Source organism: Plectrocnemia conspersa, unplaced genomic scaffold, assembly GCF_051122295.1.
Source record: "Plectrocnemia conspersa isolate PC_06_02 unplaced genomic scaffold, ASM5112229v1 ptg000002l, whole genome shotgun sequence".
Lineage (NCBI taxonomy): Eukaryota > Metazoa > Arthropoda > Insecta > Trichoptera > Polycentropodidae > Plectrocnemia > Plectrocnemia conspersa.
Genome location: NW_028277166.1, coordinates 11,528,329 through 11,549,742, shown reverse-complemented (window position 1 = coordinate 11,549,742; position 21,414 = coordinate 11,528,329). Strand labels below are relative to the sequence as shown.

Sequence of the window (21,414 nt, the reverse complement as noted above, 5' to 3'; positions counted from 1 at the left end):
CTGACAAAGCGGTATAGCATAGGTGCGTGAAAGTAAATTTTAAACGTCCTCATTAAAAATCAGACGAGATGAAAAAAATATGGTCGATTTTTTAGTTGTTATGACTTATACATGACATTTGACATTATATCTAGCTGTCATACGGGACAGTTTCTGCTCATATTTTATGTATTGAACATCGTACAATTATAAATATAAAAATTAGATTTTTTATAAATATTTAAATATAGATAATACGTTTATATTCATTCTTGAAAAATGTTATTAAAAAACATATTTTTTATGCTATTGCTATCATTATCGATTTATATGATAAATGTTTATCTTGCAATATATTTTGTATATGAATATACTGTATTTGTATTTGATACAAACACTTACAGTGAGGAATATGACTTTATTATAGGTGAAAATGTGCTTTATTGATGAATTATGTATAGTTGTAAAATATTGCGTCATTTTATATTAAAATTTCAGTCGGCTCTGGAACAGCAGGATCATTGATTGCCCATTATCTATCACAGACCAATGCGAAGTTCTTAGTTTTAGAAGCTGGTGGTTCTGGAGGACCTTTATTAAACGCTCCAGCTTTGGGGCCAATTTTACATGGCACAAATCATGACTGGAAACACAAAACAATTAAACAATACAAAGCTTGCCTTGCTATGGACGACGATGTAATAAAATCTCATTTTTTTTATTATTTATTCGCATTAAACATACAATAATATTTTATTTTAGAGATGCGTTTGGCCTTCTGGTAAAATTGTCGGTGGCTCAGCTAAAATTAACAATATGGTCCATATAAAAAGTTTCGTCGATGAAATTGTTCCGTGGTTCGATGGAAAATATTCTTATGAACAGATCTTAACTCATCTTATACAATTGGAAAACGTCGACTTGCCAGTTGATAAATTGAAATATAAAACGGAGCTATCTCCTGCCATTTTGAAAGCAGCATCCGACTTGGGATATAAAACTGTCAATCAAACATATAAAACTAAATTTGGGTTTATGGAAGCTGAAGTCAATCAATACAACGGAGCTAGATGGTCTACTGCACATACTATGTCATTGTTTCATCTCAATAATGGTGAATTAGTTACTAATGCATTCGTTGAAAAAATATTGTTTGATGAAGTTAAAAAAGTTGCAAATGGCGTTGTATTCGACAAGTTTGGTAAGAGATTTGAAGTCAAAGTTAACAACGGTGTGATATTGAGTGCAGGAACTGTAGGAACTTCAAAGTTGTTGTTGTTGTCGGGCATTGGTCCCGAAGAACATCTTTCAGACTTGAATATACCCGTCATTAACAATTTACCTGTTGGGTTGAATTTAATTGATCATGTATCTACAGGACTTGATATGGTACTTTTAGAAAAATCACTAGGCTTGGACGTCCAAAATCTTTTCAATCCTATTAACATATGGAATTATTATATCAATGGAAACGGACCTTGGACTACAACTGGATGTGAAGTCATTGCGTTTTTTAATACTAATAATATAGAATCTGAACTTCCAGATTTACAATTCATGGTTTTACCTTTAGGTCTCGCTACTGACTTCGGAGGTCATTTATATAAAGCCATAGGCATTACCGACGAAATTTGGGACGATTATTTTAGTAAGGTTTCAAATATGAATCCAATTAGTATTTTACCTATAGTTCTACATCCGAAAAGCACCGGAGATATAAAACTCAATAGTGATAATCCCCAAGATCCGCCACTGATAAATCCTAATTATTTATCTGATGAACGAGATGTTGACGTTATAATGAAAGGCATTAAAATCATAAAGGAATTGATTGAAACAAAACCAATGCAAGCATTAGGCGCAAAGTTAAATTCTAACAAGTTTCCCGGATGCGAATATTATATATTTGATACGTACGAGTATTGGGAATGTTACATAAGACATTTGACTTTGACCACTTTTCATCCTGCAGGAACGTGTCAGATGGGAGATCCTCTGAAGGATACGACAGTCGTCGATTATAACTTTAACGTGGTAGGCATCGAAAATCTTTTCGTTGTAGATGCATCGGTGTTTCCGACGTTGCCTAGTGGAAATATTAACACGGCAGTTGCTTTATTGGCAAAAATGTTTTCTGAAGAGCTTATTAATAAATATAATGAATAATTCATAATATCATGATACATGAATCTTGTCAATTGTCTTAAATGTTGTTTATATATACATGACTTCTGTTATATGTGTGTTTTTAGGTTTATGTTGTTTTTAAATATACAGATTAGATGCAAAAACTTGATCTCTCAAACTAATCGTTAATAGTTTAATCCTACTTTTGTACTTAGTCTGTGTATTTAGTTTATTGTGATTATACTTTTTTACCTCATTATCACTAGTCAATATATTTATTATAAATGTTTATTTTAATATATTATATGTAAAAAAAATATTGAAAAAAAAATGTTTTTTATTTATATTTATTTTTTATTATAAATAAAATCACTTCTAAATATAAATACTGACACAATCGTTTCGAGCGCGTTTGCTCCAAATTATAAAGTTTATGCTAATAAAATTGTTATTCACACTTACCGCTAGTTAAATACTGATAAGTTTATAAAATGTGCGCTACAAAAGTACCGTGTGCTCAATACATAATGACTTTAATAGTTGTTTAATATTTTTACACTTGTGCACCGTTTAAACATCAAAATAAAACAAATTAAATATATACAATGGAAAAGGAAATAAATATTTATATATAATAATAACTAATAATGTATATTTACTAAAACACAATCTTTGGTATGAATCATTTGATGTCGTGGGACAAATAATTGTAACACTAATGTCGCTAATTCACTAATTAAATAATATGATTTTCAGTTACATATTCATAGCTCTTTTATACATAAATAAGTACAAAATATGTAACATAAAAATTCTATATGACTAGCGTCATCACAACACATCTTGATTTTATATTTATTAATAGAATAATACATGTTAAATGGACGGATATAATTTCATGTTTAACACAGCAAATATTTAGACATGTAGACACACATGATGCAAATAACAAACACGAGTGTAAGAAGGCACACTGACAATATTATTTTTCCTAATACACAACTCAGTTGTACTTCTTGTAAAAGTTTAATACGTTAGTACCTTTATTATTGCTATAATATACTTTTTGCATTACAGTTGTAATTTCACAAATTGTTTTAATATGAGCTATTGAGCAGTAAATCCTTTAAATATTTTAGTTTTAAACAAATGTAACGATTGAGCACGAATATTGAAATTAATCCTAATACTGAACTTGAGCAATAATTTTATAAAACATTTTTCAATATATTTTTACCCAAATCAAAATGTTTAACACATGTTTCATTATTGCTTTACTTATGTTATTATTACTTTATCACACACAATCAACAATAAATAATTTTCAACGTGGACGGAACATCTGATTTTGTAAATAGTGTTCTTTTATAAATATAATTTTTATATATATCAAAAAAAATTACGACTTTTCGCATTAATTTCACCCAATAGCTTATCTGCGAATTACCCAGTAGTTTACCGATTACATATATCAAATATAGATTGAGCTTTCGTGTAAATACACACAACAAGCGTTCACAATAGATTAACATATTAATTTCATATTGAGCTTCAATTTCAACTTATCGTACCGATAAACACTTGTATTGATATGATTATTTTTTATATGAATATTAATAAAAACCTGAAAACTTCTGAAACATATATATGTGTATATGTATATATATAGGTTATTAGGCTCACTTAAAGATGGAAACTAGTTCCACATTATTTTATACAATTTTCATACATTGCATCCATTTTATAGACTCATTTTAGATAAGAATCAAACAAAGAATCTGTTAAATCTGGCTGTAGATCCTCCCATGGCGCCGCTAAAAGAAGATCACCCAATTCTTCTTCAGCTGGCACAGATTCTACTATCACATTCGGACCAAAATTATTATTTCCCATAGAGTTAGATAGAACGAAATCCAATCCATCTAGACTAAAATCTGGTAGCTGATTCGAAATGTCAGTTATGGAGTCCGTTGCCCTTTTTGTGATTTCGAACATTTCATCGTAGTTGTTGCCATCGGAATTGTGCTCCACTCCTTTCTTGACTTTCTGCTGCTTTTGTAAATTTTGCTGCTTCTGTTTCTTAGGAGGCTTCGGCGACGAAACTTCTCCTTTACATTTTTTCGATTCTTCTAATCTCGCCAAGTCGAGCTTCCAAAAACCGCCCTTGCCTGGTTCATGCTTCAGCCTTGCGATTTTCACAAAGACTTTATTCAGAGAAAGATTGTGCCTTATCGAATTCTGAAAAAAATAAATATATATGTATTAACGAAAATAAAATTAAATACTTTCTCATCATTTTGTACAAAAATCTATCAAGATATGGACGAAGTCGAGCTTTCCCAATAGACAATAAGTAAATTCTCTTTATTTTAATACTATATCATTGATAAAAAAATGTTATACAGTATTTTTTAGTGTTAAACTTTTTTGGTATGCTTTTCAGAATCACGGATTTACATAACAAAATGCATTAGGATAGAGCTAGAAAGTTTTTTTTAACTAAAAGTGTAGTTGGCCAATTTACGCAGATATGTTCTTTATATGTTAATATTTAATTATATTTTTAATTAAACTTTGCTATTTCTAAGTCAGTTAATCAGCTTAGAATATCTATATACAATAATACAAGAGCCAAAAATCCAATTTAAATGATGCAATGGAAAAATTGAAATGGCTAGAATTATTTAGGGTAAGTTCTCATTATCGACACAACGCATAACCCTATGCTTGATTTACGTGGGGAGAGTCAGTTGTTCGCAACATTTTTTTTATTTATTATTTAAAAAATAACAAATAAAAAATATATTTTTTTCATCTACTAAACATTTTCATTTACTAAATGACCTATTGTTTTTGTGTTTATTTTCGCTTTGTAATATTGTGTTCATCGTCAAAGCTGAGAAATTAATGTCACTATTATATTCTGACAAATCATCATTAAGATGTTTTAAACATAATCGAGAAATATATTCTCACAATTTTTGTTTACCATAACATTCAGATTCCATGTAAAATTTCTAATACACTCATCCCTCGAACAAACGTTGTAATAAAACGATCGAATAGTATACTGCTTAATGCTTAAAGTAAACGAGAAAAATCTTTGGCGACACGTGTGCAATCCAAAAAGCAACTCAGGACACTGCATGGACAGTGAAAGAGGTTCAAGATATAAGTCAAGTGAAGAAGTGGAAGTTAGCAATTAGCCTATTCGTTTGTATATCGCTGCGCTTTATGAGTAGAAGCAAATATGTTTTATTTGCAGTTTAAAAAAATCTTTACCGTGTAAATCGAGGGTAAGTATACTATCACTGTTAATAGTAAGTCGCTTACTATACTCATTTAATTGCTATATCTTAGGAAGTATACTATATGCTTATATTTCTTCAGAAATAAAGTATTAACTACCGTCAGGAATAAGGTAATATTTAGTTACGTTTGTAACTTTAATTGAAATTTATTTGGAAACTATTTTTAAGTATCACAAAGTAAATATATATTTTTGCGAATTTTACAATATTAATCCCCTGGTTATGAACGCATTTATATGTAATTTATTTATTGTAACATAACAGGCGTTGGCCCAATGCGTTACAACGGATTTTTACACAATTAAAAACTATATGTGTGTGACAATATATTGGAATTAAATTTTGAAAATCAGTGACATATATTTTATTAAATATATACTAATTTTACAGCTAAAATTAATATTTGTATCTATGCAAGAACTATTTTATTTTATTTTAGGAAAATCTAGGAAAACCTAATTTCTAATAATCGATTAAAAATATAATTATAAATAATTTTGATTTTCCAGACACAATAGAAATTAAACTATTTGTGTTAATACAGTATGTTAAAGAACTATCTATTTCATCATTATTCATAATTGAGAAAGAGATGGCAAGTTTGCGTTTACGCCTCTACTATTAGCTCTAAAGTATACGATACGGATATACGTTCGATTTTTATCTCTTTCTCAATTATGAATAATGATGAAATGGATAGCTCTCAAACTGACTGAGTCCATATGAGATTCAAACCCAAGTCATTCAGGTATTTCTCACCGAATTATACCACTGGTCTATTGTGCTGGCAATTAAACGATAAACAAAAATTCTTCAAAAAACAGTATTTAAAATTCAACTATTATTATAAAGCAATTTTGCAACAAATAAAATAAAATTTGAGTTAGATGTAGTAAATTTAATTGGTAGTTTTTCACAATAGTTTATATTATTAGGTGTCATCGATTATTTTAAATTTATTGTTTTTACTTTAAAAGCATACTTTAAAAATAGTTTGGTGAGGTTGACTATTTTAATTAGTCAAATTATGTATAGACACATGAGACGTGCAGCTGTTTTTATCACAAATATTAAATAATCTATAATTACAGCATCACTACAGTATTAATAATTTTTAATCTGAAAAAATTCACTTTGATTTCATAAACCTTGCAAATAAAAATGTAGCTATTAAAATCATCAGGAATTGTTTAGTTTTGATCAGAATTTTTTTTTTTTTTTTTTTGAAAAACGGAAGTTTATGTACAAATTTAATTATTCCATTCTTCTGGCAAAATCTTGTTGTACAGTGCAATTAATTAAAATTTAATAAGAAATACTTTATATCATTCATTTAAAATAATGAAATATTTACATTTAATATTTGCGGTAATAGAGCTAAAATAATTACATACTTTATTCTGTTTCCCAATTTATAAATTTAGATTAATACTACATTTATACATAATTTTTTTTTCATTAAAAAAATCAATTCACCAATGTTCTAGGAAAAAATGCATGGTTTGTATTTACGCGAATATTTCAGAGTCATAAGTTATTATTTAATGATAATAGTGCTAAATTTAAATATTTATCAAAATCAAACTGACATTTTTATTTGCTAACTTTTCGTAGATAACCCTTTCCGTGCCACGTGAAATTAAGCCCCAGTACGGATTTCGACTTCGCGTGCTACTTAAATGAACAAAAAGCTGAAACTTTGCAAAGCGTCTTACCTGCCAAGTAGGATCCGCGTATTTGTAATATTCAAAGTTTTCCTTTATCCAGCTGTATATCGCCGAGAGCGTCATTTTGTTTCCGTTGTGTCTCATAGCCAAACAGATCAGCGAGCAATACGAATACGGCGGCTTTTTGGCTCTGTCCTTCTTGTACTCCTCATGATTTTGCACAAAATCCTCCTGGCACTTTAGAATCGTTTTCTTGAACTTATGCAGTCGCATATTTTTGATCAGTGGCTTCGGTGGTGGTTTTGGTGAGATTGACAACGTCGGAACTGGCATAATGTTCGTGATGTTCTGCAGCCAGTTGAGGTTGGTCAAATCGGTTTCGCTGGAATTGCCGTCCAAGCTGTGCGAATCCAAGCTGCAATCGTTGGACGAATAATTGTTTCCATCGTTAAAAGTGCTCTCGTTCAGATCGGATATATCATCGGCGGGTATGCCGTTTGTGTAGTCGTAGCCTTGTGTTAGATTATCAGAGGAATATTCGCAATGCGAGCTGAAACCTTCGTCTATTATGGTCTCTTCAATAATTGTGGCGTCGGAGTCGTATATGTTGAGTTCTGGCACATGAGTCACATATTGTATTTCGATCGTGTGCGAAGACTCAGGCACTAAATGATTGGAAAATTCCATTTCGGCGTCCAAGGCTCCATCTTCGAGCAACTCGCCCGAGGCGGGCGACGAGTTGGATGTTATCAACATTTTAAAAACTTTTAAGCATCTGAAATAATAAGAAAGTTTAATATATTTCGGTTTATTATTGAACAAATAAAGGCAATACCTTATTGTAGCGTTTAGAGCGCTTGCGGGCAAAAGACTGGACCTGATCGATCGTTACTGGACAGTATGACGCGACTGACCGCCACCACTTTTTCTCACACCCTTGCCACCCGCCCACGCGATTTGCCGGTCTTTGTGCCAATTTCAGCGGGTTTTCTTACAAACAATGTTGATGGTGGTGAATAGGACTGTTCTGGATTGGTGTACGGAACTAAAGTGGCGGTGGAGTGAACCGAAAGGGGTCCGCTTCTAACGTGGGGTCGGTTGATTGTGGAAGCACGCGGCAGGTGCTCGCTACACAGGTGCTGCCCACAGATCGATATTCCCGCTTTATATTTGAAATAAAGAAACCGCCGCTAGGGGGAGGGTAGTAAGGGGGACAGGACCCACCGCGGCACTGTCTGCTCCGCCGCGAATGACGAAGGGCTTTTTTCGTCATCGCTCAAGATAGACGGAAACGGAGGTGGTGGAACGATCCAAACTTTGTTTGCGCACTTTGTAAAAGGGTGACTTTTTTTCCGGGAAAATGCGTAGGAGTTTTCCAATATTTTCCCTAAGAAAGGGGCGATTGGGTGGGCACTCGAATTCGAAAGTTTTCAAACTCGGGTTAATTGATCGGACGACGATAAGATGTAGTAAAGTTAGAGTTGATAGAATATGAAGGGTCTGCGAAAAAATATCATAAAAGTTTCATTCGTTAAAAATTCGTTGTCTTTCATTCTGACTATATATAATATATTATTATTTCGAATAAACTTACATTGTGAAACAATACTTTCGAGCTGTTAAATATGGATTTCCTGTTCATTTTCTATACACTACTCTCATTATCCACTTAATCTCTAATGGTTTTTGAAAAACAGAAGCATAGTAGGAGAATTTTGCATCTTGAAAATTATAAGAAAATATTAGAAAGATAATTTATAAATAATTTGAATAAAGGTCCGATATGTGACTTTTGTGATACTCATATAATAACTAGAAAATTAGGTTTAACTTAATTTATATGTACAATATTGTACAATATTTTATTATTTATAAAGCTTTCGATCCATTTAAGCAAGCACCACCAATACACAACATTTTGAATCTTTTGCTTTAATTCGTTTCTAATAATAGTTTAATTTTATAAATAGATTTTCTTATCTATATAATTATAATTAAAATAACTTTTCTAGTTTTAATTTAAATATATGTGTAAATATCTCGGCTCAATTCGTTAGCCAATCTGATATGCCATCTTATAGCTTTTAAAATGGCGGCTATTAAAAAAATGCAACCACTACAAAATACTAATCTTAAAAATTTGAACAATTTTTACACATGGACAGGGCCGGCCCGAGGGGCAGGCAGTACAGGCGGTCGCCTGGGGCGCTAGATCTTGTGGGGCGCCGTGATACCAATAAAAGGCGCAATATTCACTTAAAATTATCAAACAATATTGTTAAAGAATATAATCTGATAATTTTTTTTGTATACACTACTGTGTACTCTTTAGATTATTTCACGCTTAAGAAAAGGCGACGAAAAATAAACTACAAATTCTTAAATATCCACAATCGCAAAAAAGAGTAGGGTGTCAAATATAATATTAAATTACTTTAATTTGAAAGATATGTTTGCGCTCATGTAATAAGTTATTGAAGTATTAATAGGGAAGGGGGGGGGGAATGCGCAAATTTAGTTTTTGCCTGGGGCGCCAAATAACTTAGGGCCGGCCCTGCACATGGATATCTAATTGATTCTTGCGGCACTATATAATATTCATATATAAATATTAATGAATCTATTGAGCACTATTCTAACAAAATTATATTTAGTCTGAGACTTGAGAAACAACACATTTAACCGCATATATGTATCTTTTTATTATTCCTAATTATCGCAAATAAGTCGCAGTATTCAAAGTGTTAACATATAAAAAAAATTATCTTATCTTATCTGCAATAAATGATAAAAAACTGAACAAGCATTCCATTGCAATTTATTATTTTTAATATTTTTTATAGTAAAATTCATTATTAAAAGCACTAAAATTGAACCTTTAAAATAATTATTTAGTCACCGAAAAATAATAATTCATATAAAAAATAATTCTAATAAGGATGTGAAACTAATTTTAATGTAAACATTTATCACATTTCCTCGGCAAAATAAATTTACATACAACAAAATCAGTTGATTTGCTCTTAGAAGACTGCTTATTTCAGTATAAATTGTATATAAACCAGAACCATACATCCAAAAATCCATAATTGTCCTAGCTTTTAATTATATATTTCTGTATCCCAAATCATATTTTGATATGTGAATTCGTCGAAAGCTTGTCCATTAATTTATTACTAATATTGACAAAAAATGTATTTTTTGTGTTGCATTAAAACTCGAAAATAAATACAAATAAATCATAATCTACATATACTCTTTCACAACCAAAATGTACACATGTACATATATAACGGTAAGTTAAAAATAAAATTAAAAAGTGGTTTTAATAATTTAAAATATGTATACTATCTAAATATGGCTACCTATTGATTCACATTAAATTTAGATACATAATTGAATAGCACTAATTTAAAAATATAAGTTATACTATATGCGTAAACCTAATATAGATAGGTCGACGAACTTCGATAACGTTCTATCATTATCTTTGAAAAAAAAGCGTTAACATTTTTTAAATAATACGTTAGCTTTCATAAATTTAACGCATCATTGCCATGAAATAATGTTATTCATAACTTTATTTTAAACAATTACGTAACTGTACCGTTTCCTAAGGGATATAATCATAGTTGATTCGAGTTCCAGGTGTATCTCTCACAGCTGTTACTACTGCACTTCACACTAGAATGATTACTCCTTCTGTCGTGTTATACCAGCATGAGGGTCATTACCAGTTGATCGTAGAGCTCATAATGTACCCTCGATTATCATAATAATTATTACTAAAAATGTACGCAATAATGCTTTTTAAACGCTTGTAAAATATTCAATCTACTAATTGAAATTCATTCGAAGTGATAAAATATTAGGAATGTTATTAAATGAAATTTTGATGATGAAAATGTTATTAAATATATATGTTACAGTAGATCTGTATTCTCCAGTGAAAGAGTGTACGTTTATTAGTAGAAATATACTTTCGCCTATCCAGTCATTGAAAGCATATCACACAAAAGATTAATAAATTCACTACTCGAGGTCAGTGAATCTATATTTTGTGTACTTGTATGGGCCAACAGATAATCCGCATATTTAAATGACAACAAATCAAATAGTCAGAATTTCAACCAGCCTTGGATCAAAATAAAAATCAAATCTCGGTTAGATTTTTTACAGTTTGATCATAATTATATTATTTAAAGTCAGAAAAAATAGCAAATGGTTAGAATAAAAATAGCACACGGTTAGAATAAAAATATAGGACGATCAGAATTAAAATAATGAATGGTCATATACATATTATTCAGGGTCAGAATAAATATTAAATGGTTAGAATAAAAAATATAGGACGATCATGTGAATTAAAAAAAATATTATAACATTTATAAATATAAATGGGCAATGAATTATTTATTTTAGAAATATCTTATGAAATATCTCGCTCGCACCAAAAATGTTAAACAGGTTCGGTGCGAGCTAGCGCTGGACAAAACATTTAACACCCCATAAATAACTTTCAACGAATATGCAAAGAGTATTTTTAATTGTATTCAGGACATGAATGTATTCATAAGGAAGAACGAAGCGGGAATAACGACAGAGCGGTTGCGGAGAGCATATTTGGCTTGTTGTGTTAACATCTGACAATGTTGCTAGCCTAACTAAATAAGTTGGTCCTGAAACACATTAAAAATGATAATGATAATAAACACTGCCGACATGTGAATGACAGATCGACCAGTTGTATCAATCTTTGGCGTTACAGTAATAACAACACTATACGATAACACTATTGGCAATATAATATTCATACGTTCCATTAAGATTTTAAGTAATTCAAGCTTGTTGAATTTTTTACATACTATTTTTTTATTTATAATGCTAGCTAACTCACGCGCACAAATCAGGTTTAATTTAGTCAATTTTTCCTTGCAAAGCTGCCTTTTTTTAACAACTCACACTATTCCACTCAACTGTCAAAACTTATAATTTTACCGCTTTATGGCACCGAAATTATATTTTCGTCTATAATAATATACATCCACAGTCAGAATTATATTCGGAATCAAAGGATACTTGCCGCCCAAGGACGAACTATTAAAATGTCTCCCCTCCTTCTTCATTTTTTTGTATTTTTCACAATTTTTAAATACATATTTCAAATGATAATTTCCTAATTTATCATAGTGAACTGTAAAATCTAAAAAATGTAAAATTAAAGATTTTAAGATATATTACTGTCAAAATTAACTTACGAAAAAAATGCACAGGTAATTGTATTAAGAGGAAAATGTTCATAAAAAAAAAATTATCTATAGAGAATTTTTCTTGATTTTGCTCTAGCATACTGGTCAATTACATCATATTTATATGCTAGTCTGACGCGTGGGGACATATGTTTCTCTCTAAACCTCAATGGATACGCTTCCGTTCGGAATATGAATTCTCTAAAACGCCAGTGAGAGTATACTTTCACTGCTGGTATAAAATCACTTTAAAATATATACAGCTACCTAGCTTATACACAAAATATTTTTTTCTAAATTATTATAATACAATTTATATTAGAAACAAAAATAAAACAAAATGATTTAATTTTTTAAACGTTAAATTGTATATTTACACATTTCTTAATCTTTTAAGAGACGCATATGATAATCGTTTCAAATATACACTTTGCTTTATTTTATTTCCCATTTTCACAATTTTGTTTTTCAAAATTCATACTTCGTATTTAATTATTATTTTATGAGTCGTATAATAAATTTATTATAATTATTTAGGTATATTACGCATATTGTAATAATTATTAATGGTCGATATCAATGGTGCTACGACCAAACTTTCCAGTTAAAAGTCATAACCTCAATCGCTTTGACGTTTTGCTTAGTTGGAAATGTCAATACATTCGACATAAAGTATTTTAAAATAAATTACTTAAATTTGGAAAATAAACTAAACAAATATCGGAACTTTCTTAATTTAGTAATATTAATAAATTACATATTATAAAAGTGTAGATTTTTGTTTGATGTGAATAATTTTAAGCTTATACTCATACAACATGTCAATAGAAAATGACAATAGAGCCAGACTCATTGAAGATCTCAATGAACGTATCGGCTGCGATTCTGAAAGCTTCAGTGTAGTGTACAAATTACACTCTGAATATCTTGCCAAAAAGAATGAACTAGAAAAATCTGTGAGTAATTTATAATGTTCATGCGTTGAATTAAAATTTAATTGTACAATTCTGTATTTTAGTTATCATTGGCAAACAGTGAAGTTCCTTCGAAAATATCAGCGGCTATTAAAAAAGCCGACGATGCTTCGGAACATATCAAAATGTATCAAGAAAATTTACGCGAGTGTTCAGAGAAAAATGAAGCCTTTTTGACCTCAGTTCGACCAACAAAAGAGCATCTCAGCGTGTTGGTGGCAAAATTAAGAAAGTTATATTTGACCAAAGATTATTTGGAATCTTTAGAAGCAATAAACGAATTAAAGTAATGCATTCAATAAAACAACATGTTATAATACCTTTATATTATAATTCAATTGCTTTATTATTTTGCAGTCAAGAACTAAATGTATGCACCGATTCAGAACAGAGTGTATTATTATTGCAAAATTTGTACGAAATGCGCATAAAATATAATAAAGGTCATCGTGGTGATTTCATCGTCGAAACTATGCATTATTGGTATAATGTATTAAGAGATAAATTATCAAAGTAAGAAAAATTCATTGTATTTCTTCTATTAGATAATCAGCTTGTAACAAGATTATCGCAACACAAAATTAATAAAAAAAAAAACATTTTAAGCTATATAAGGGACATACCTATGTTTTTCAACCATTATTTTTACCTGTTAATTAAAATTGTATTTCTTAAAAAAATATTTTGGATAAAATAAAAACAAACTTTTGAGTATTGTTTTCAAGTGGTGCGACTTTGTCATCAACCAGTTAGACGCTTTGTTTGTCTGATGTATATTTCATTGCACAGGTTATTGTGTATACCAATATACAGATGTAAATCTAAACAAGATTCATTTCTCATTGAGAATATCTTGTAGATATTATTTAAAAAATCAAATGTTAGTATAAGGTGGCGGTGTTATATCGTCGAATGCAAAAAGTAGAATAATTGTTGAAAGTCACAGCGTAAAAGTTTCAGAGTACTTTAAGTGCTGATGTTGCTCTCTCTCTCTCGAAATAAATGTTTGTGTGTAGAATCCGAGTTCTTACAAAACTTTTATATGTTCTCTCGGAGCAGCTTGGACGAATGGACTTATTTAAATCAATTAGACTATATAGTCAAACATCGTCTCTCTAATGCATATTGAAGTGTGAATATTTCTCCATGGTAGTCATTCGTAAATGAATCTATTGTGATAGCTTTACGATCCTTTTATGCAAATGAATAAAAAATCATCTTTGTAAAGCATAATAATGCTATTAGTTTCTTAACTGCGTGTTTCAATAAGTTTCAGTGAGTTTAATGGTGACAAACGATTATAAAAGTCTTGGCCACAGTAAATAATATTAATGAGTTTTGCCAGTCTTGGTTGTTTATAATTTACATCTTCCAATTCTTGTAAATTGACGATACGATTATAACATAATATTTATTCTTTAGAGATTTCTTCGAAGTTTTAAAACTGGTAAAATGGCCAATCACGTCAACCACATTATCAGTAATGACACCAGTCTCTCAAGAGACATACAATAAATTCAGACAGATTGTTCAGTATTTATTCCAAATTCAACTACCATTTGAAGATAGCAAAAGTGTCGATAATCAAGATGGTAATAATGAAACATAAATATTTGTAATTTTTCATCATTTACTTTGAAATATTTTTATAGAACTCAATTTGTGTCTTCCGATTCGCCTCATGATTACACCGTTGAAGAAAAGATTCGCATTCCATTTTTCTGGCAATCGCCGCACAAACAGGTTAGATAGACCGGAATGGTTTTTGACGCAGATTTTAACATGGCTTCGAGATCATCTACCATTTCTTAAAAAGTATTTGCAACCAATTGCTGATGGATTAGATATGAAGATTAATGTTCAAGTAATATTTACAATGTAATGAGACTTAATTATTATTTTAATCTAATCGATATTTAAAATTCATAGTTCGAGTTCACATGTGGTCTTGTGCAATTGGCTGTTGATCGACTACATTCTCTTCTAGCAACGATCGTCGGAGACGACTCTTTATTTTCGCATGCGATTGATGAATGCCTAGGCTTTGATCGTGAATTAGAAGGCACTGTCGGATTTATTTTACCTTCAACTTGTCCACGAATCACTACAGTTTTGACTGATGCGAGATATATCATACGATGGTTGGCTGTCGAGAAGAAATGTATGTTATAATTTTATTTTCAAATATATATTATTTTTAATTTAATACACATATTTATATAAATTGATTTATAGTTGCTATACATAAAATTGATGAAATGCTGAGTGGCAATGAATGGCTATTATCAACAAAGAATGGATCAGTTGATAACGATGAATCTGAAGGAATTCCTCAAGGAGCTGATTGGTTGCTGTCTCTATTGCAGACTATTCATGATCGATATTCGTTATTACCGCAACCAGGACATAGGTTTGTATAATATAATTAATTGTTTTTACATATGTAGTTGCGCATTTGACTAACTAGCAAAAAGATTCTAAAATTTTGCCAATAAGTACAGCACAATACTATTATATGATAATCATATATATTGTGTCAAATTTAGTTTTACCTTTAGTTATAAGATTATTAATAATTTGTTTTAATTAAATAACAAAAATCACGATTTTAAATTAAAATCCTTGGATGACCAAAATTGTGGAGGCATATTCGGATTAAAATATACGGTTCTTTAATTTTAAAATTGAATTGCGCAATTCTTTTATAATCTAATATAATATTATACTCGATATATATTACATCTAATAATGTTTTTTGTAAACAGGCTTCAATTCCTTGAAATGCAAATTGAACTATGTGAGGAAATACGTCTAAGATTAACTCAACTGATCGGCGAAGAACTTAGACATGGATCGAACAGTGATAGTGGTAGAACATTAGAAGGAGGTTCGAGACTCTTAGCTATGTTGAACATAGCTCACTATTTCCGACAAGCGTTGTTAGATTGGACACACTCGGTGGTATATATTTTTATATTATTAATAGATTAGTATTGTATCTGTTGAAAAATCAACAGTAAGCTAACCTAATCATTTGTTTTTGGTAAGCGCACTGGCTTTGAGGCAATCATTTTTGATATGCTTTTACGTGTACAAAATGATACATAAGATCTATTAAAATATAGATATGTATTTTGACAAATGTTAAGAGTGACATTATCACGCAGCATGCACATAAAAATGTCTAGACCATGGTCAGGAAGCCATTTTTATGTCAAGGGCCATTTGGATATTTATAAAATATTGCACGGGTCATTAAAAATTCTCAACTACAAAGTTATCATTTGTTTGTGATGCATGAACACCAAAATTCTCCAAAAACATCATAAATCTTCAGCGGCCAGCTGAATGTATAATCTGTAACTTTTTACTGGCAAGTGTATATAATCAAGGATGTTATATAATACATTATTCAATAATTAAATTAAATTTTGTAATGTAAATAAATATTATTAGAAATTGGTAGATTTATTAAATTTTGATTCCTATATACAGTGGGCCAGCACAAATGAGCTCGCGAGCTGAAGGCTAGGCAAATACAGGGACGTTATTTTGAGGGGCGTTTTCCCCTCCTTGAATTTGGTCAGAAAATGTATGTCATTTAATGAAATACTATGAATCTTAATGAAATCAAAATATTATAAAACAATCTCTGACTGATCAAGTTTTGCCTCCTCCTCCCCCCCCCCCCTTCCGTGGAAAAGCTGCCGTCTGATTCTAAACCAGAAATTCTCGGGCTATACCTATCTCGAAAATATTTCATTTCAATGAAATCATATCGGAATACATTTTCAGCAATAAATATATATTTTTACCAGTGAAAATATAATTTATCTGACATGTACTAGTAAAATTATATGACTTTAACTTTTCCATACGTAGTAATATATATATATTTACATACTTATCATTGTTTATTTATATGCAGTGTATAAATGTTACATTAAATGCTATTTTTCAGTGAAGTGATATTTTTACTAGTGTAGTCCAAATTCATTTTCACCAGTAGATATATATTTCTACTAGAGAAAAAAAATATAATTTAACTTATAGGCGCAAGTAAATTTCAGGGGGAAATATGCGAAAGAAGAAGTACAGACAGATATCGCATCTTGCATATTGCTCCATAGTTTGTCTGCACTTGGATATTACACTATGTTTTAAAAATATGATAGCTATTCTTACCAATATTAGTACGGACTTCTGATATGAGAGTATTGGTTAAAGTATATTCAAACCGAATTTTGGTGAATAGGAGGGTGCAAAAACAATTATCACTTCTCAGAAGTCGAAATTTAACATCAAAAGTAATAAAATCGGGTCGGCGCTGTCACAGTTGGAATGCTCGGTAATGAGCGTTCCCACTGCGATGGTGACGCCACGATTTTATTGCTTTTGATGTGTATTTTTGAGAGAAGTGATAATTGTTTTTGTGCTCTTCTATGGGTTAAAATTCGGTTTAGATACACTTCATTTGAATTTGCTTCATTTATTATAAGTCGTAATATTGTTATAAAAAGTCTTAATATAAACGCTAGATAACCGAACGTTTCCACTTCGACGGCGACGATACGATTTAATTGCTTTTCTCGTGGATTCTAAACAGAGTATTTGGGCAGAAAAATGCATGTCATTTAATGAAATAAATAATAATGAAATCGAAATGTTAAAAAAAAACGACCACTAACTGGTCAACTTTTGCCCCCTCCCCCCTGTAAAAAGCTGAAATGATGTCCCTGTGCAAATTTTGCTACATAAATGTATTTATTTTTTCTATAATTCTCATAATTTAATTTTCTTTTATTCTATATTATTATTAGATATTTAGTAACGGGGTTTTATATCACATTATTTTTTAATTGAACATTTTTATTTTACAATTTATATCTTTCGCCTTCAAAACATATTATTTTTATGTAATTATTAATTATTAAAGTATAATAATTAAACGTAATTTCTTAACGCTAATTGCAGCACGTTCAATCCACAACATAATTGACGAAGATATGGTTTTCTAGCTGAGTTTTTAAATTCCCTGAATCTAAGTGGATTACCACAGCATAATCTAAAAGTTGGTAGTCCTTTTATGTTGCTGAGGCATTTATAACTATCAAAACTGTCTAATGGCAAGCACTTGGTTGTGAAAGTATTGAGCACACATGTGATTAACCGCTTCTCGGGCGAATTCTTCGTAAAAAAAAAGATCATTGATAGTACATAACCAAACTATAACATAAAAAAATATTTTTTAAATATGTATTAACTAATTATTTAATATTTTTATTTTAAAAAAAGGTTAAGAGCCACTGTTCATTCACACAAATTACCAAAGAAACGACAGTTTAGCTCATAAACTTCGTAAAATAATGTTGATAGAAATGTCGTTCACAATTGTGTAAGCCTGGGATCAGATTTCTTCTCCTAACGATATTATTTTTTCAATACAAGTTGGCATGCATATGTGTGTACTCGCCCAAAATGGTACACTTTTTTGTGCTTATATGTGAGCGCTCGCCCGGAAATAGATTAAGGCACTTCTCCTGACTTACATTTAAAGACCAGAATGTATATATTCCCAGAATCTCACTGATTTCTAAAGGTTTGCCTCTTCACTTCAAGCAGCAATTCTTTCATTGCTAATTGCAATTCGCAATGTCATGAGCAGAGCATCCTAAGCACATATATGTATTGGCAGATAAAAAAATTGAACAAAAACCATTGTTGATAGATTAACTTTGAAGCAAACGCGGACAAAGCCACTTTTACTTAAATAATATGCATTGTTTTTTATAGTCGTATCTTCATTTACATTATTATAAAAAGCAATTTCACCACTTTACTGAATTGCAACATTTACCAATCCCTGATGTTGATATAACTCCACAAAAAGAAAATCCGGAGACTCCAAGCGATGGTAATATAAAACTATATTTTATTTATTTATAAACCAAGTCACCATCAATTTATAAATTTAGGTGTAAGGATTCTGTCACATATGCATCATCGAGAATCTCTATCGTTGAGTCAAGTCGATTTGGAGGCATCTCAGTTGGCTCAGCACGAAGCGGAACACTTAGAAAACTCGCAGAGCATCACAGAAAATATAACTTCAATGCATCATGTTATTATTATTAAAATTATATTATTAAAAAATCTATTAGTATTATGTAATAGTTTAATTTATTTGTGATAGGATGAGTTGGAATCTGATTCAGGAGTCTTCGAGGAATTACCAGGACTTTTTGGCAGACTTGTGGACAATGCTTGTATGCTGCTTTGTGACGATTTAGTTTTAGAAGTAAAAGCTGTATCTCGCGACTATAGAAATCAAAAGTATTCATAAAAACATTTCAATATAGATCAATAACTTGTTTATTTATTTAAAATATTTTTGTATTTTTAGATGGCATTATTTACCGGAGGTGAGCGATTGGCAATGTCGTTCGTTATCACCAGCTTTATGTGCACCATTAGGAGCTCTCAGTACGCGCTTGTTGAGATTGAAGTCGGCTTTAGCTCCTGAATTATTTTCACCGCTTTGGAGAACTGTGTCTAAGGAAATTGATATCTTCATATTTGAAGTAATTTAACTTGATTTACTTTATAAAATATTTTCAGCAGATTAAGAAACAACTTCTTATACCTTTATAACAGTTTATCCTTAAAAAATATATTCTAAATAACTTCAACTTGATTATCAGAGCTGGTTAAATTATTTTCAATAATGCTATACAAATATACATATATTAAATCTCTTCAACCACTTCAACGATATGGATTTAAATTTATCATGAAAGAGGTGATAAAATCTCGAGAAATTAATACTCAATTAGATGTAATACAATATGAAAAGACTTTTGAAGAAAGGAACGATTTATTCTTAATCAACAATTTGATTGATCACTGGTTTGCAGATTACACAAAAATATTTTTTAGAATCATTCGGAGAATCGTTCTCAATTTGTTATTTATGATTCGCAATAATCAAAAACGTACTTAAACACACAGGAGTGCCCATGAATCAAAATCTCGACCCACTGCTATTTTTTTCTGTTTATAAATATAATAACATACCAATATATTGCTTGGACTTTTGTAAATTTGCTGACAATTAAAGTCCATTTAAAATTTACTGATTCTTCCTATATGTGATTTATATTTATTGCGAAATGTGCTTTGGTATATCGTTTACTGTTCCATATTGATAAATGTCATGTTACATATCACATATTCTAGAAAATTCTACGAAAAGTTTTGGCGTTTTGTTTAATGAAAATTTAAACCTTAACACAATCATAGTCAATATTGCTAATAAGGTATCAAAAATGGTGGTGTTTCGAATGCGAAAATCGGTTAGGTAATAAAATGTACTTTATATTTATATGTGAAAGAACATAGATATTCTTATTTAGAATAATAATTATACTTAATTTAGTTTCTGTAGAAATGATTACAGTATTAAATTTTTGCATATATTGTGTTAATGTGTATGGTTCATTAGGCATATATATGTTTTTTTTTAATATAAATAAACATATAACTTGATTTATAGGAAGTTGTTTTGGAATGCTGGTGGGGACCTGGTGGAATTCAACAATTTCATTTTGATATGAGCAGAAATCTGATGCCCATATTTTCACAGTATACAACTTCTCCCGAAGCTCATTTACCAAGGTATACTTGTATTGTTAATTGCATTTTATAATATGCTATATTGACTTAATTATATTTCAGAATTGCTGAATCTTGCAAATTACTTACTTTGGCAAAAGGAAGTGCTTTACTATTAAAAGAAACAATTAAAAATACATCTGTCAATGGAAGTAGCAGTAATGACCAATATGTGGATATGGGTATTGTTCATTTAACGGAAATGGATATTATTAGAGTACTTAATCAACGAACTGATTTAAATTATTTGACATAATTGTATGCATTTTGTATTCCATATTAAAGAAATGCTTTAAATTTTTTATGCAAGTGGTACATTAGTTGCTTGACTATTTAAAATTTCAATTAATTTGCTATTACAATTGTTTTTTAATGAATTACCTCTGCTGTAAAAAATATTGGATATTTAAATTAATATAATAGAAGCTATGAAGAT

General features: G+C 30.2%; 3 protein-coding genes across 3 annotated transcripts; 2 read left to right on the top strand and 1 right to left on the bottom strand.

The window, feature by feature from the left end:
- The first annotated feature begins 129 nt into the window (after positions 1-129).
- Positions 130-2,432, top strand: LOC148237655 (glucose dehydrogenase [FAD, quinone]-like). Its single transcript, XM_088181433.1, has 3 exons — positions 130-406; positions 478-677; positions 742-2,432. The coding sequence occupies exons 1-3, from the start codon at positions 259-261 to the stop codon at positions 2,143-2,145; spliced, it is 1,752 nt and encodes a 583-aa protein (XP_088037559.1). The 5' UTR covers positions 130-258; the 3' UTR covers positions 2,146-2,432.
- On the bottom strand, positions 1,453-8,690 carry LOC148237654 (uncharacterized). Its single transcript, XM_088181434.1, has 3 exons — positions 7,920-8,690; positions 7,133-7,859; positions 1,453-4,344 (listed from the first exon to the last, which is right to left on the bottom strand). Exons 2-3 carry the CDS (start codon positions 7,838-7,840, stop codon positions 3,856-3,858), a joined length of 1,197 nt encoding a protein of 398 aa, XP_088037560.1. The 5' UTR covers positions 7,841-7,859; positions 7,920-8,690; the 3' UTR covers positions 1,453-3,855.
- A 4,236-nt stretch (positions 8,691-12,926) lies between these two features.
- On the top strand, positions 12,927-21,414 carry Rint1 (RAD50 interactor 1). The gene is made up of 14 exons (XM_088181358.1): positions 12,927-13,289; positions 13,352-13,593; positions 13,665-13,820; positions 14,730-14,899; positions 14,960-15,171; positions 15,237-15,468; positions 15,543-15,717; positions 16,073-16,268; positions 19,101-19,221; positions 19,283-19,428; positions 19,501-19,640; positions 19,711-19,888; positions 20,860-20,981; positions 21,042-21,414. The coding sequence occupies exons 1-14, from the start codon at positions 13,152-13,154 to the stop codon at positions 21,232-21,234; spliced, it is 2,421 nt and encodes an 806-aa protein (XP_088037484.1). The 5' UTR covers positions 12,927-13,151; the 3' UTR covers positions 21,235-21,414.